Source organism: Myotis yumanensis, unplaced genomic scaffold, assembly GCF_028538775.1.
Source record: "Myotis yumanensis isolate MYYU_CA2020_CCGP unplaced genomic scaffold, mMyoYum1.0.hap1 SCAF_12, whole genome shotgun sequence".
Taxonomy (NCBI): Eukaryota; Metazoa; Chordata; class Mammalia; order Chiroptera; family Vespertilionidae; genus Myotis; species Myotis yumanensis.
In genome coordinates, this window is record NW_027223763.1 from 24,100,108 (window position 1) to 24,115,430 (window position 15,323).

Below are 15,323 nucleotides of genomic sequence, written 5' to 3' on the forward strand. Positions count from 1 at the left end.
TTTGGTCTCTATGTCATTTATTTCTGCAATAATCTTTATTATCTTCTTCCTTCTGTGCACTCTGGGCTTTTCTTGTTGCTCTCTTTCTAATTCTTTGAGTTGTAGAGTTAGATGATTTATTATCATTTTTTCTTGTTTTTTGAGATAGGCCTGTAGAGCTATAAACTTCCCTCTCAGGATTGCTTTCATTGTGTCCCATAGGTTTTGGATTGTTGTGTTTTCATTGTCATTAGTTTCCAGGATGTTTTTAATTTCTTCTTTGATCTCATTGGTAACCCAATCAATATTTAATAACATGCTATTCAGCTTCCAAGTGTTTGAGTATTTTGGGTTGTTTTTATTGTAGTTTATTTCTAATATTATGCCATCGTGGTCTGAGAAGATGCTTGGTATGATTTCAATCTTCTTGAATTTGGGGAGACTTTGTTTATGACCCAATATGTGATCTATTTTTGAATCTGTCCCATGAGCCCTTGAGAAGAATGTACATTCCGCGGCTTTGGGGTGAAGTGTTCTGAAGATGTCAATTAAGTCCATCTGATCTAGTGAGTCATTTAGGATTGCTGTTTCTTTGCTGATTGTTTGTCTAGCGGATTTATCCAGTGATGTTAGTGGTGTATTAAAGTCCGCTACTATGATTGTATTGTTCTCGATCTCTCCTTTGATATCTTCCAGGAGTTTTTTTTATGTATTTGTGTGCTCCTGCATTGGGTGCATTGATACAGGGGGTCCGCGGGGGTGAGGCCGAACGGAGTCCTAACGAAGCATGCCCGACTCCGGGGACGGTTCAGTGACGCAGATCCAACTTTATTGTGTGAGTGCAGCAGTATATATAACATTCCAGACCAATCAGAAGTTTACAACATCCATAGGGCAACCAATAGTAGGAAAGATCAGGGTACTATGTAGGGGCTCTAGGGGGTCTTCTCAGGCGGGCGATGCCACTTCCTGGTATGCCGAGGAAGCTTGTATAAGCGGAGTGTGCTCACGCCATTGCATCTGCTGCAGCACTGAGATAAATCTCCTGAGCTCTTCCCACATCTCCCCCTTCTTTTCTTATTAGTGCCTGCTGGACGTGTATAATCATGGCTTGCTGAGCACTTAGCTTATTGAACATGTTGTATAAACAGCAAAATAATACTATTCCTACGACGAATCCTACTATCATGACTCCCCAAATGAAGAGGTTGGCTGAGTTTAACCAGGAGGTTAGACAGCTGAGGGCATCACTTAAGAAACTAAACTCAACGGGTTTCACTCGGGTATTACTGCATGAGGTGCTAGGTATATCCACCCTTGTCCCGGGGCAGTCCCATTATCTAGAGTCCACTTAAGGAGGTTAGGGCTACTGCTATCAGCCCATACCGTCCCGTTCTATGGCAATGAGACCAGTTCCGCTCCATCACAGGGTAAGTCCACAGAGCAGTCAGACACTTGGACAGCGGGGAATTGTAGGCTGTTGGCGCTGACAGGCATGAGCACCCCTGGATGAGGTACGGCTGCCCATACATGTTGTGCTCGCGCCTGAGAGTTCACTGTTATGATGGCACACATTAATAGGAATAATGTCCCTTCTGACGGATTGCCTTCTGGTGCCATGCGCGCAGCTTGATCCTGTAGGTTCTTGATGTCTCCCCAGGTAATGTTGTGGGCTCATCGGTGTCTTGGTCGTCTCCGCCGCTGGGGCTGGTTGTCCTCTATGGTCAGGTCCTCCATTTCCTCTACCGGGGGTAATGGTAGTGGTGGTGGTCTACAGCTCATCGCTGTTGGTGCAGGGTTTGATGTTACGGGCAGGAATCCATGCGGGGTTTTTCTCACCTTCTGGAAATACACAAGCAAACCCTCTCCCTTGGGTTAAGAGTGGATCGGGGCCCTTCCAAGTCCTGGTTAGTGGATCTCTCTACCGGACCAAGGGGAGAGGTGTTGGTACGTCCCTGAGACCTCCCCAATGTTTGAAAATGGGAGGAAGACCGTCGGGGGCAAAATGAAAATAATTGAGAATTAATAAGGCCTGTTGTAATAGTTGTTGGGGCGTGCCTGTATTTCCCCCTTCTTTTTCTTTTTGAATCTGGGTTTTTAGTTCTTTGTTCTGTCCATAAGGCATTGGGTTGGAGCCCCCAGGGGTTGACCTCTTGTGGCTAGAGGGGGCCTAAAGGCAATAGGGGGCCGCATGTTTTGCATGCCCGTATGAGATGCTTGCAGCCAGAGAGGGTTAAATGAGGAAATAGCTTGTGCAAGCTAACTGCCTCTATCTCTGGATTGTTTTTCCTCTTGTCTTCATGGCTGGAGCATTCCTGATAATTCCTCTCTGTTGCAGGAATCCATATGGCCTTGGAGTTGTTTTCTGAAAATATATAAACGTATTCTCGACCAAAGGTTAATAAAGGAAATCTTACTTGGGGTCCTTTTTATATTTGCCCAAATGATTTTCCTTTGGCTTATTTTGACACCATGTGTGTTTTCCTGGGTGTCTCCCTGTTAGCATTATAAATGAAAAAATTTTTCTAGATGTAATTTAGTTACAGGATATTTTTCCTTACATGGTATTTTTCCATTATCCCCCCCCCCCTTTTTTGATTTAATTATGAGGAGGCTTTTGGAAAATTTTTGTAATGCAGTCTAGATAACTTTAAATTTTAATTTTTTGCACAAAAATATGACTGTTTTAGGTTCATTGTATGTTAAGCAATTTTTCCATGAAATGAAAATTTTGGTTAATACTTCTTGAGCCAATTTTAATTCGAAAACCTGACTGCTATTTTACTGTCAAATTTAATACTTTAAAAACAATCTTAGTTTACACTGTAAATGTTAATGGAAAGGATTATTTTGCATCCTTGAGAAAGCCCTGAGCATTCCTGGTGTTAGGCTGGTTGTAGATATAGGGTAGTTGTTGTCAGCCAAGTCTCTGTTGTCTGGGTACTGATCTCAGCTGGGCCAAGTCTCTTTCTGTTACCTGGGTACCGATCTGAGCTGGACGTGGGAAGCGCAGCAGCCATGGGGGCAGGAGACCTCCCTCAGAAGGGGCGAGTGTTCAAGCCCCTGCATAGTTGGGGGGCGGGGGTGAGGATCTGTGCTCCACCTCTGTTGACCCCCAAGTTCTCTTCTGCTGGCCCCTCTGCGACTGTGCCTGTCTTAGGTTGTTCCTCCTTGAGGAATCTTACCCGTCTTTGACTAACCAGCCATCCTTCGGGGCCAAGCAGGGTGATGTGAGGTACAGTTCTGTCTCCTTGGTAGCCTATGCCCCTGTGGCCTCCATGCCCAGCAACTGCCTTTGGATCCCCTCGCCTGCTGGCGGGGCCCTGGCATTGATCATAGGGAACCCAGGTTCCTTAGGGCCCAGCTTATGCCATTGGGCAAGAGACAGATCCATGGTACCAGCTTTTCATGATCCCAGTTTGAACAAAGAGCTCAGATAACAGCTGTGGGCAATTGGAAGAGGGACCCCCTTGGCAAAAAGGGCAAGAGAGGTCAATATAGAATGCTTAAGAGCCTTCCCAGGGGGCCTTCCACACAGTGGAAGGGATTAAATCCTTTCATGTCCTTAATTAAATTACTGCCAAACATTCAAAGAATTAGTTTGTAAGCTTGTTTGGGATAAATGTACAATAATGACATTGTAGAACAATATCATGTAAGGATACTATACAGAGAACCATAAGGGCTCCAGTCTATAAAGAAAAAAATTATTAAGTTTTCTGGTGGTAGGATAATTACTATAACAGTCTTGCCAATTAACTTCTTCCTCAGTGGTATTCCATACATAAGACCATTTACGTAAAGGCTTAGTGGGGGGGGGGGGAGGGGGGGGGAGTTGCCTTAGCACACTTATATTTTCTGCACCTTTCCCTAGAACAAGTAGAGATAATACATGTACTTGAGCCGTTTCTTCCCCGTTCTTTGGGGTCCAGGCTGGCCAAAAACCTCTCTTTAATTTTACACACAAGGGAGCAGTGGCTTGATTTAGAGTCATACAAAAGGGAAGCTGGGTGGCAACAGCTGTGCAATAATACCTTGTCCATATGCTTCCTTGCCCCACCTGTGGTCCTCCTGGAAGAATCAGCCCATGTAAGGGTTCTTACCCATGAAGGGTCAGGTGCATAAGTCTGAAATACTTCCACATTTGCCCTAGGTAATATTATACCATACAGATGATTACTGCTAGCATGGCAAGAAAGACGTTCTCTGTACAGTCTTCTTTACCATGCCCCATGTGGTCTCCAGGCTGTTTGTTGTCTGGCTCGTCCTCCTTCTGCTGGGTTAAACTTGGAGAACTTTAATTAAAAAAAAAATCTTTTTTCTTTTACACTAAGTAACCTACAGGGTTACTTTCTGGATGTTGACTGATAGTACCACAAGGCCATGTATTTCAAGTCAAAGTCATTAAACATTTATGGTGACTGTACTTTCAGATTTGGTATTTTAACAGCAAATTATTAGATTATCCTATAAATATTAGTGGAAGATATTTCAAAATTTTTAAATTTCTCTTTTTTATTAAATTTAAAATAATATTTTTAAACAGCATTCCCTTTCGGCTTATTTGCATATACAGAGGGATCATGGGAAGCCTTCAGTAACTTTTTTAGAAGAATTTTACTTTACTAGGATTCAATTGCTTACAAAGATACTGGCTTCTTATAGTAGATATGTTTATTAATAAAGTTAGTAAATTTAGTAAAGTTTTATGTCTGATTCACGAGGTGCAAGCGCTGCCTCACCTCCAGCCTAATTTAAAATGCAGTGGCGAGGAGCTTTTGTTATTTTAAATTACATCTTAAAATTCTACTGCTGTATTTTAAGAAATATCAAACAAAATAACTTGTTTTTTCCTTTCTTAGAGGCAAAAACTTAAAATATATTTATTAATTTATATTTGATAAAGCTTTCCATGTGATTTCAAGTATATTAAATTGGCTTTATTAAAAATCCTTTAAGAAGAGAGAATAAACTTTTGAAAACATTTCAGGGCCCGTGAAATGTCCCAAAGTCATTCCTTGGTTATAGTTTTGAAATCCAACTTGGAAGACCATCAAATATATATGTATATATATGATTTAAAGATTATATACCTTTTATAATTATTAAGAGATATCAATTAAATTAAAACTGACAAGATTTTCTTTCTATATTTTAGACATTTAGTTACCACAATTATAATTTTTCCCAATTTAATTTAACTAGAACTTTAAACTTTTAGTTGGCAAGTTAAACATTCAGCATTTCTTTAGATTAATAAAAGTAGGTGCTTCCTTTCTCGTGTAATCCTAAGTATATTGTATTAGTCTAATTTAGTATTGGAAGGGTTAAAGAGAAGAAAACTGGACAGAGATAAGTTTGTCTGCCAGCAGCTAGGGTCCTCGCATACCTTAGATAAGCAAAAATCAACAAAGAACTCTCTCTCCCTGCTCTCCATGGCAACCTCCATGGCAATGGCCCCCCCCCCCTTTTTTTTTTTTTTTTTTTTTTACTTGGGGGCCGATGGGCAGTTAAACTTTTTGTTCGCTCTGCTAGGGGAGCGAGGGAGTGACTCCGGCAGGAAGCCTCCTGGTGAGACTTCCCTGCTTTCACCTCGCTAGAGGTTTTTTCTCTCTCAGTTTCAGCCTTCCTTGAGCTTTGAGAAACTTCTTTTGTCTTATAGAAAACAGCCCAGGAATCTGTGGGGGCAGAGGGCTCTGGAGGGGAATAGGGAGGTAAAGGGTCTTCTGTTCCCCAGCCCGCACTGCCGGTGGCAGAGAGCCAGGGGTTAAATGCTATTAGGATAGCCCAGAGCTTTTGTAGCTCCCTTTCTGTTACCTTTACTCGCCTGCTCTGTAAGGACGCATGGAGCGTCCGAAAGTTTCCCATAGTTACAGAGGGGCACTCACCCGACCTTAGGCTTGCCTGCCGACTTTCTTTTTGATCCGGGAATCCCTGTTCGTGGCGCCAGCTGATACAGGGGGTCCGCGGGGGTGAGGCCGAACGGAGTCCTAACGAAGCATGCCCGACTCAGGGGACGGTTCAGTGACGCAGATCCAACTTTATTGTGTGAGTGCAGCAGTATATATAACATTCCAGACCAATCAGAAGTTTACAACATCCATAGGGCAACCAATAGTAGGAAAGATCAGGGTACTATGTAGGGGCTCTAGGGGGTCTTCTCAGGTGGGCGATGCCACTTCCTGGTGTGCCGAGGAAGCTTGTATAGGCGGAGTGTGCTCACGCCATTGCATCTGCTGCAGCACTGAGATAAATCTCCTGAGCTCTTCCCACAGTGCATATATGTTTATCAGGGTTATATCTTCTTGTTGTATTGATCCCTTTAGTATTATGAAGTGGCTTTCCTTATCTCTTGTCGTGGCCTTCACTTTGAGGTCTATTTTGTCCAATATAAGTATTGCTTGCTACCCCAGCTTTTTTTCATTTCCATTTGCCTGAAAGATATTTTTCCATCCCTTCACTTTCAGTCTGTGTGAGTCCCTTCTTCTGAGGTGGGTCTCTTGTGGACAGAAAATATATGGGTCATGTTTTTTTATCCATTCAGCCATTCGATGTCTTTTGGTTGGAGCATTTAGTCCATTTACGTTTAAAGTTATTATTGAAAGGTACTTGTTTGTAGCCATTTCTTTTTTTGTGTGGCTGTTTTCTTTCTGAGCTTTTTATTTATTCTTTTTACACCAGTCCCTTTAGCATTTCTTGCATTGCTGGCTTGGTGGTGATAAACTCCCTTAGACTTTTTTTGTCTGTGAAGCTTCTTATTTCCCCTTCAATTTTGAATGATAGCCTTGCTGGATAGAGTATTCTTGGATTCAGTCCTTTGCTTTGCATCACTTTGTAAATTTCTGTCCATTCTTTTCGGGCCTGATGTGTTTCTGTTGAGAAATAATTTGATAATCTAATGGGAGATCCCTTGTATGTAACTTTCCGTCTCTCTCTTGCAGCCTTTAAGATTCTATCTTTGTCCTGAACATTTGCCATGGTAATAATGATGTGTCTTGGTGTGGGTCTTTTTGGGTTCACCTTGTTTGGGACTCTCTGTGCTTGTGTGATTTTTTTCTTCCCCACCTCTGGGAAGTTTTCTGATATTATTTCTTCAAATAGATTTTCTAACCCTTGTTCCTCTTTCTGTTGTTCTGGCACCCTTATTATTTGTATGTTGTTTCGTTTCATGTTGTCCCGTAGCTCCCTTAGGCTCTCCTCCTGTCTTTTAGTTTTTTTCTCCAATTGCTGTTCAGTTTGGGTGTGTTTTGCTCTCTGTCTTCTAATTTGCTAATTCGGTCCTCTGCTTCTCCTAGTCTACTATTGAAACTTTCAATGGTGTTTTTTATTGCAGCTATATCACTCTTCATTTCTTCTTGGTTCTTACATAATTTATTGATTTTTTTCATCTGTTTCTTCTTGCTTCTTGCATAAGTTGCTGATTTTTTCCTCCATCCGGTTTATGCACTCTAGGATCCTTAATCTGAATTCTTTTTCTGTCATGTTGCATGCCTCTGTATCACTTAGTTGCTTTTATGGTGAGTCCTATTTTTCTTTCCTTTGGGGGTTTCTTTGTCTACCATGTTTGATCAGACAGCCATATCTAGATGTTGAGTCGCTCAGTGGCTGCTCCATGGGTGGCAGTGGCTCCTCGGGCTGTGGTTGCTTCTCGGGCGGTTGTGGTAGCAGCTGCTCCTCAGTTGGTAACAGCTCCTCGGGTGGGTGCTGTTCACAGTTGTGGTGGCTCCTCTTCCAGGTTTTCTTTTATCAATGCCTCTGATTCTAGCTCATATTTTCCCAGGTCCCTATTTTATTTTTATTTTACTCTGTAATTGTTTGTCAGTAAACAGGTTCAAATCCTTTGAGAAATGAAAATTTGAAAAAAGGAAGAAAGGAGAGAAAGGGAGAAAGAAAGCAAAAAAGAAAAAGAAAAGGAAGGTAGGAAGATAAGAAAGGAACACCCCAAATTTTCCTCATAATTGAGCAGAGTAAGAAATGGCTGATCAAATAAACATTATAGTTTCTTTACTACAAACATAGAGACAAAATCATAAAGTTTTGTTTTCTCTTAAAAGGAACCAATAATAGGAACTGTGAAAGAGCAGGAGGTCAGATTTACAAGGGCAGGGAGAGCTTAGAGACAGAAAGTAAACACACCACAGTATATTTTGTGTTTATGTGCCTGTAGCCCAGGTAGGCAGGGGGGAAGAAAATCAGCACTGGTTGTCCTGTAAGCCCTTCCTCATGCACCTTTGGGTTCCAATAAACACCCTGTGAAATTGGTCCTATGGCTATTATCTCCACTGAGGAATTAAAGCTCAACTGTCTTAAAACCACACAACTAAGATTTAACACACTGTTATATAATGGATAAGACAGAAGACTGTGGTGCTGGACCCAGCTTGAATTTCCAGTTCTACTATTTATTATTTATGAGACTTTGACGTGTCACTTAACCTGTTTCCTCCTATTTAAACGAGAAAAATAGGCGCTCTCTGCGCAGTTTCCTCGCCCTCCTCAAAATGTTCAGCAGACCTTGTACCGTCTCCAGAAATCTAACTTGGCTGGACCTCACACAAGCCTGGTCTGGATTTTTCCCTTGGAATTTTCTCCAATGCAAAGCCTCCTCTTCTGCTGCAGGGCAGTCGCCAATGTTCCAGCTGACAGCCACCCCAGCCAGTGCGCTTTCTGACGAGCCCGTGCACATCCGAGCGACAGGCCTGCCTCCGTTGCAGCTGGTGACCCTCGCGGCATCTCTGAAGGATGAGAAGGGACACCTGTACCGGTCCAAAGCCTTCTACAGGGCTGACGAGGCCGGTGAGCTGGACCTGAAGCAGGCTCCTGCAGTTGGAGGCGACTATGTGGGGGTCCAGCCCATGGGCCTCTTCTGGTCTATGAAGCCTGACAGGCCTTTTGGGAGGCTGCTGAAGAGGGATGTGAACAGCCCCTTTTTGGTCACTCTGGACTTATATGACTCAGTTTGCTCCCACGATTCAGCCACGGCTCAGCCCCGGGCCAGCCAGGTGGTGCAGCGCTGGTTCCGCAGCCCCGGGACGCAGCGGGTGCCCATCCGAGAAGGCCGCGTGCGGGGAGCCCTTTTTCTCCCTCCAGGTGAGACTGGTCTTCGGTGGTGGAGTAAACAGTGTTGATGGAAATAAAGACAAAATCAAAGGGCATCAAAGTATCGGAGAACTAGTATGTCCCATGGTCTATTAAAACGAACTTGCCCTTGTGTGTTTGTGTGTGAAGGTGGAATTCATTTTGCACTGCCTGTGCTCTCCACTTGACCCTCTTCTGCCTCTTTCTAATCGCATTCTCTCCTCTCTTTGCTGTTCTCAGGGGAAGGCCCTTTCCCAGGAATCGTGGATTTGTTTGGGGGCATAGGGGGTCTAGTTGAATTCCGAGCCAGTCTGCTGGCTGCCCACGGCTTTGCAGTCCTGGCATTAGCATACTTTGCCTATGAAGACCTGCCCAAGCTACTGAGGGAGGTGGACCTGGAATATTTTGAGGAAGCTGCCAACTTGCTACTAGCTCATCCCAAGGTATTTAAAATTTTTTCATTTTACCTTGTAACCTTATAGCAAAAGACAAAAAAAAAAAAAAAATCACAGATGTCTGTTCTGATCATTTTACCAGTCTGTTTAAACCTGGGCATAGTACAACAGTTTACAGTTAAAATGGGAATGCTATTATCTACCTTGTAGGATTGATGCTCATATCTGCCTTAGGGGACTGTGGGATTGATTGGAGATCAGCTTAGTGCTTACTGGCACGAAGAAGACAAGAAAAAAAAGGGTGGATATATTATGATTATTTTCAATGAGCAGAAAGCCAAGACTTATTGCCTTTTAAGTGCTTGCTTTGCCCTAACCGGTTTGGCTCAGTGGATAGAGGGTTGGCCTGCGGACTGAAAGGTCCCTGGTTCCATTCCAGTCAAGGGCATGTACCTTGGTTGTGGGCATATCCCCTGTAGGAGGTGTGCAGGAGGCAGCTTATCGCTGTTTCTCTCTATCCCTCTCTCTTCTTCTCCGTAAAAAAATCAATAAAATATGTATTTTTTAAAAAGTGCTTGCTTTTTATTTACAATGGGCTCTTCAATGTTTTATCAGGTGATTGTGATGACAGAAGGGTGTTGGGAATACAATTGTGAGCAAAATAACTTACCAGGTGGATATGTCTTTGCTGTAGTCTACCCAGAATGCTGGTCCTTTCCTCCCTTGTCTCTCAGACTCTTTCATCCCCTCTGCTCCCCCAGCCTACAACAGAAGGAAGGACCCACTCCTCTGACCTACTGCTTTTCCTGTTGGACAGGGTCCTGAAATTCACCTGTCGGTAGAATTCAAGTCTTTTCTCATTAGGATTAGCCTTTGGGTTAATGGACGTCAAAACCTCTGTAGCTGTAAAATGCTACTTAAATAGGAACCACACTGACATATTATTTGAAAGAACCCAGGAAACCTCTTTTCCTACCTGGAGAGAAGAACTTGATTCTTCAGAAAGCTCACCTGCCTCTGCTTTTAGGATGTAGATTGTTGATGGTACATTAGATCCTTCAGGCTTTTATAGAACTCTGCCTTTGATAAAGAGTGTTTATTTCTATTGTTTCCCTTGAGCCTCAATAACAATCCTGCAGGTAGGTAATACTATCACCACCCCCCATTCCCTAGACAATAGGCTTAGAGACAGGAGGTGGGTAGTGTTCACAGTTGTAAAAGCTGGTGACCCCGAGCGCCAGGACTCCCTCCTCACTTGTGCTAATGCCCGTCATACTAGCTAGTGGCCTGTGGCCCGGCTTCTCAGTGGATGGCCTGCCATGGGTTCCCTTCATTTTGTGTTTCAGATCCGAGGGCCAGGCATCGGAGTGCTTTCCGTGAGCAAAGGTGCAGAGATCGGGCTGGCCATGGCCTGCTTCCTGAAGCAGGTGGTTGCCACTGTCTGCATCAATGGGCCTACTGCCCTCTACGACTTTCCTTTCAGGTACAGGGGTCTGGTTATGTCACCCATTCCCTCGTTTCTGGAGCGTATGCAGGTGCACGTCTCAGGGGCTGTGAGCCTCCTCCACTACAGGGGGGACCCCCAGGAGAAGCTGAATCAGCGGAGCGTGTTTCCTATTGAAAAGGCCCAGGGTCAGATCCTCTTCATTATAGGAGAGGACGACCAATCGGTCAATAGCAAAGAATATGCTAAGCAGGCCCTGGAGCAGCTGAAGAGCCATGGGAGAAGCAATGGAAGGATGCTGCTCTACCCAGGGGCAGGCCACCTTCTAGAGCCGCCCTATGCACCCCTGTGCTACGCATCCCGTATTCACCCTGTTTCTGCTCCCCTTAATAACCCCCTTGCCGTTTCCAATAATTATTCCATTTCTCAACCCCTGCTCTGGGGAGGGGACCCTGCTGCGCATGCTGCAGCCCAGGAGCACTCCTGGGGAGAGATCCAGAAATTCTTCAGGCAACACCTCACTCCAACCAGAAGCCAGCTCTGAGCAAGCGCTGAGGCTGAGATGGAGGAGGATAAGGCAGGGATGTGGTGAGGAGAGGGGCCCTTCTGATTTCTCTATATTCACAAACATCTTGAATGAACTGCAAGAAAACTGGACGAAATCAAAGGACCAGGGCATGGGTGCCTCTGAAGTATTTATGACAAATTTGTATGTACTTTGAATTTTTATAAATTGAATATTAGTGTATATGCACCAGGAAATGTTGCCATTTCAATGCAAACAGAATCTTTTGTACCCCTGTTAGGGATGTCTTGGGTCTAGGTATTGCCACCACCTGAACTCTCCTATCAAAGTTAGCACCTCTGAAAATGGTCAATTTGATGTTATGTGTTTCATGATGAGATGTAAGGTAGAGTGCCCAGAACTACCTCTAACAACACTGTTGAATTTGAACTTAATCAAGCCTTTAGATCAAATGTCTTATTAACGTGGTGGCTAGAGAACAAATTAAATGGCACTTACAAAAAGACAGTCAAACAAATCCAGATTGTGGGTCATCCATGACATAGTGTCTTTACAAGTTGATTACCAACTGACCTGGTTTCTTCACAACTTCGTTGCATGAAAAATTTGCAATGGAGCGATCAGAGTGTCATCTGAACTCTTCGTATAGAATTTGATGTTAACAATTATTTTCCCTCAGTGCTCTGGTCTTTTTATTTTGGCAAGTGTAATGCTTGCTATAGATTTCCAGTTGATACTTTAATTTTTTTTTTAGAATAGGATGCTTCTTTTTATTCCTAAAATATATTTCTTATTACAATTTCTATCAGGAATGGGATTGAATTTAATCAAGTGCCTTTGTTGTATATTTACATGCTATCTCCTTTTCCTCTTGGTTTGAATCACCAAATACTTGTCTATTTTAGTGATCTTTTCTACGAATAGCTTTTGGTTTGGTTATCAGTCAAATCTGATTCATCAATTTCTGTTTCTTTAAAATAAATGTATCCCCAATGAGAAGTCTGATTGTTAGTCCTTTGGGTTTTTTTTTTTTCCCTTCTTTCTTTGAAAGCTTTTTACAATTTTCTGTTTGTTCTTAGTGTTCTGAGAGTCCATCAAAATGTGACCAGGAGTGGGTCTATTATTTCTGTTTTATTTTGCTTGATAGTCTACGGGCCAAAAATTATCACATGTTCATGCCTAAAACAATCACAGGCATGGGAAATGAGACCACCATAACATCTTAGACAATCAAGATTTACTACCCATGGGTATGGAGGTGAGCCAAGCATCCATTGAAGAACATGTCCATTTGGTGGACAGTGAACAAAAATGAGATCCATTACTAACAAGGGCGATTGCATTGCCCAACAGCATGGTTTGCCTGCCTGCTTTTCCTTAGTAATCTTCTTATCAAATGAAAGCTGGGGGCAGTGTTCTCCTGGTGAGACCACGTTTCAAGTGTTTTCTATAACCTATGGACAAAGATGACTCCTGAACTGTCTTGTCCAGACATTTTGATTCTCCAAGCTATTCCCTCCTTCCATGTATCCTTTGCCTGATTGCAGGTTTAAATTAATATGTGGAAGACTTGTTATTTTCCTATTTAAGTGCATAAGTGAGTCCCAGTGATTTTCACCCTATCAGATTCCCTTTCCATGGTGGTTAGACAAAAGACAACAGTTTATTTAATACACAAATAGTTCTCGACCTGTCAGCCCTAAACAGTCTCTGGATTTTCTTTATCGCTAAGGCTTGCCACTCTATTGTTTCATTGTCATGTTTTAACCATGTCTGGGTATTTTTCCCTAATTTTCGTATGTGCTCTTCACAGATTTCTGTTGCTTCTGGTAGAAAGTGTTATTGGTTTTGAAATCTGTGCTGCATATATTCTTGGTAGCCTAACCTTCCTCCTTTCTAGTAGTCTCCAATTGGGTCCCTGTGCTTGGAGAATTCTAGACTTAACCCCAGCCCCCACAGGTGAGTGCTAATTGGTGTGGACCAATCATATTGGTCTTTTCTCTTTATCCAGTGATTAGTGTAGGCTTGGACATGTGACATCATTCTGGCCAATGAGATGTCAGAGACATCTGAAGATAATGGAGATTGAAAGAGACATTTGGGAATTTGGGGTGAAGTTTTCCTTGTCTTAGAAAACAAAGATATGGGAGATTTTCCCTTTGGATGTTGTTTTGTCTTAAGACTGAGGATATACTGGGGCCATGAGAGCAGCCAGACTGAGGACAAAACCAATACACAAGGTCTGAGCCAAAGGAGTTGCAGAGAGTGGAACGAGGGCTCTAATTATGTTGTTTTCATAGCTGTTTAACCTTTGGATTTTTTGTTATTGGATTCAATAAATTTCCCTATTTGTTTAAGCTACTGACTGTGGGCTTGTCTGTTATTTGTACTGAAGACTATCAGGATCGTGGACACTCTCCCTTGATCTGGACTGAGGCGGTATAGTAGGATAAATTGCACAGCCAAAATTTAAAAAGAAAATTGAGTGAGAGGAATTAAAAATCAATAACCATTTTGAATTTATTATACTTTTAAAATTTTGTAAGTCACATAATATGCATAACCTGAGGATTATGTATTGTAGTGAGAGGTGACTGTGTTACATTTTCTTTGTGATGATGGGACAGTGAGAAGTGAAATCTATGGTGAGTAGAGTCACCTTCTGAGTGGAGATGAGCTGACAATAAGCCACCTATTTTACAGAAACGCAGACACAAAAATGCTTATTGAGTGTTTACTATATACTAAAAACTTTTCACAGTTAGTTACCTGATTTAATTCTCACATTAACTTCTTGTGTACCTTCCCCATTCAATGCTCTCACTTCAACAGTGAGCACCTGGTGAGGCTGGGCGTTCAACTTGCACTGTAATTCAGCCAGTCACAAGATAAGATTCTGGGTTTGATTTTTAGCAATCTTGGCCCTGTGGCTAGAGGAGATAATATTCTTCAGAGCACACATAGAGGCTTTCAGATCATTTATGGGCACATAAGCTTGGAATTAAAATCCCCGAGTTCATCCTTTTCTTCTTCACTTTGTCCAGTGACATTAAGATCAACTAGGTGATCTTACATTCGTTAGTTTACCAACCAGTCAGTACCCAAATCTGTATTCGTTGAGGTTCTCCAAAGAAACAACAGCAACAGAATGTATACCGAGAATTACATTTACTGTAGAAGCTGAAGAGCTGCAATTGGCAAGCTGGAACCGAGGAAAGCTGATGTAAGTCTAGTCTGAAGGCCTATGAACCACGAGAGCCACTATGTAACACCCTTTCCATTCTGGGAGCCGTGTGCTGGCCCCTCCAGAGTCACTTACTGGTGGTCGGGCCCTGAGGGCCAGCTATCTGCCTCATTCATGGGGAATGCCCTTCCTTGAGGACGGGGACCTCCTTGGTGCCATCCAGAGTCTGGGACCACAGGACAGTGGGGATTTTGTGTCCTCTTGTGACTCTCCTCCGCACTCACCTGGCCCCACCAGCCTGTCCACCTGACCACCTCCAGCTGTTGAGCGGGCCCCAAGCCCTGGCTCACCTGACCACTTCCAGGTGTCCACCTGGGCCCAGCCCACCCAGGGGTCAGGTCACCACTTCTGGCTATCCACCTGGCTCCTTCCCCTCGATGACGTCCCCAAGCTTGCCGGTCCCCGGGCCCCGCCTTCTTGCTGACCTGACCACTCCGGGCCTTCACCTGGGCCCAGGCCCAGCCCACCCCCGGGGTCACGTCATCACTTCTGGCGGTTGACTTGGCCCCTCCCCGTCAACGACGTCACCACTCCAGCTGGTCCCTGGGCCCCACCCCCTTGCTGACCTGACCACCTCCGGGTGTTCACCTTGGCCCAGCCCACCCAGGGGTCACATCACCACTTCCGTCTGTCCACCTGGCCCCTCCCTTTGGATGA

General features: G+C 43.6%; 1 protein-coding gene and 1 long non-coding RNA gene across 5 annotated transcripts; one reads left to right on the forward strand and one right to left on the reverse strand.

The window, feature by feature from the left end:
• Window positions 1-786: 786 nt before the first annotated feature.
• Window positions 787-5,998, reverse strand: LOC139020955 (uncharacterized). The gene is made up of 2 exons (XR_011473388.1): window positions 5,868-5,998; window positions 787-1,821 (listed from the first exon to the last, which is right to left on the reverse strand). It is a non-coding gene; the product is annotated as an uncharacterized lncRNA (long non-coding RNA).
• LOC139020954 (acyl-coenzyme A amino acid N-acyltransferase 2-like) lies at window positions 5,489-13,783 on the forward strand. 4 transcript variants are annotated; one of them, XM_070431048.1, is made up of 5 exons: window positions 5,489-6,027; window positions 7,802-7,896; window positions 8,599-9,069; window positions 9,298-9,500; window positions 10,799-13,783. In XM_070431048.1, exons 3-5 carry the CDS (start codon window positions 8,610-8,612, stop codon window positions 11,438-11,440), a joined length of 1,305 nt encoding a protein of 434 aa, XP_070287149.1. In that variant the 5' UTR covers window positions 5,489-6,027; window positions 7,802-7,896; window positions 8,599-8,609; the 3' UTR covers window positions 11,441-13,783. The 4 variants fall into 4 exon arrangements, with proteins under 4 accessions (XP_070287149.1, XP_070287151.1, XP_070287152.1 ...); XM_070431049.1 differs by having other exon boundaries at window positions 5,521-5,550; window positions 7,809-7,896; XM_070431050.1 differs by lacking the exon at window positions 7,802-7,896.
• The last annotated feature ends 1,540 nt before the right edge of the window (window positions 13,784-15,323 follow it).

Bases quoted from the DNA above. Each gene is read 5' to 3' on its own strand.
- LOC139020954 (XM_070431048.1), top strand. From the start codon at position 8,610: ATGTTCCAGCTGACAGCCACCCCAGCCAGTGCGCTTTCTGACGAGCCC. The intron at 9,070-9,297 runs GTGAGACTGGTC...TGCTGTTCTCAG, and splicing joins AGCCCTTTTTCTCCCTCCAG to GGGAAGGCCCTTTCCCAGGA. The intron at 9,501-10,798 runs GTATTTAAAATT...TTTGTGTTTCAG, and splicing joins TGCTACTAGCTCATCCCAAG to ATCCGAGGGCCAGGCATCGG.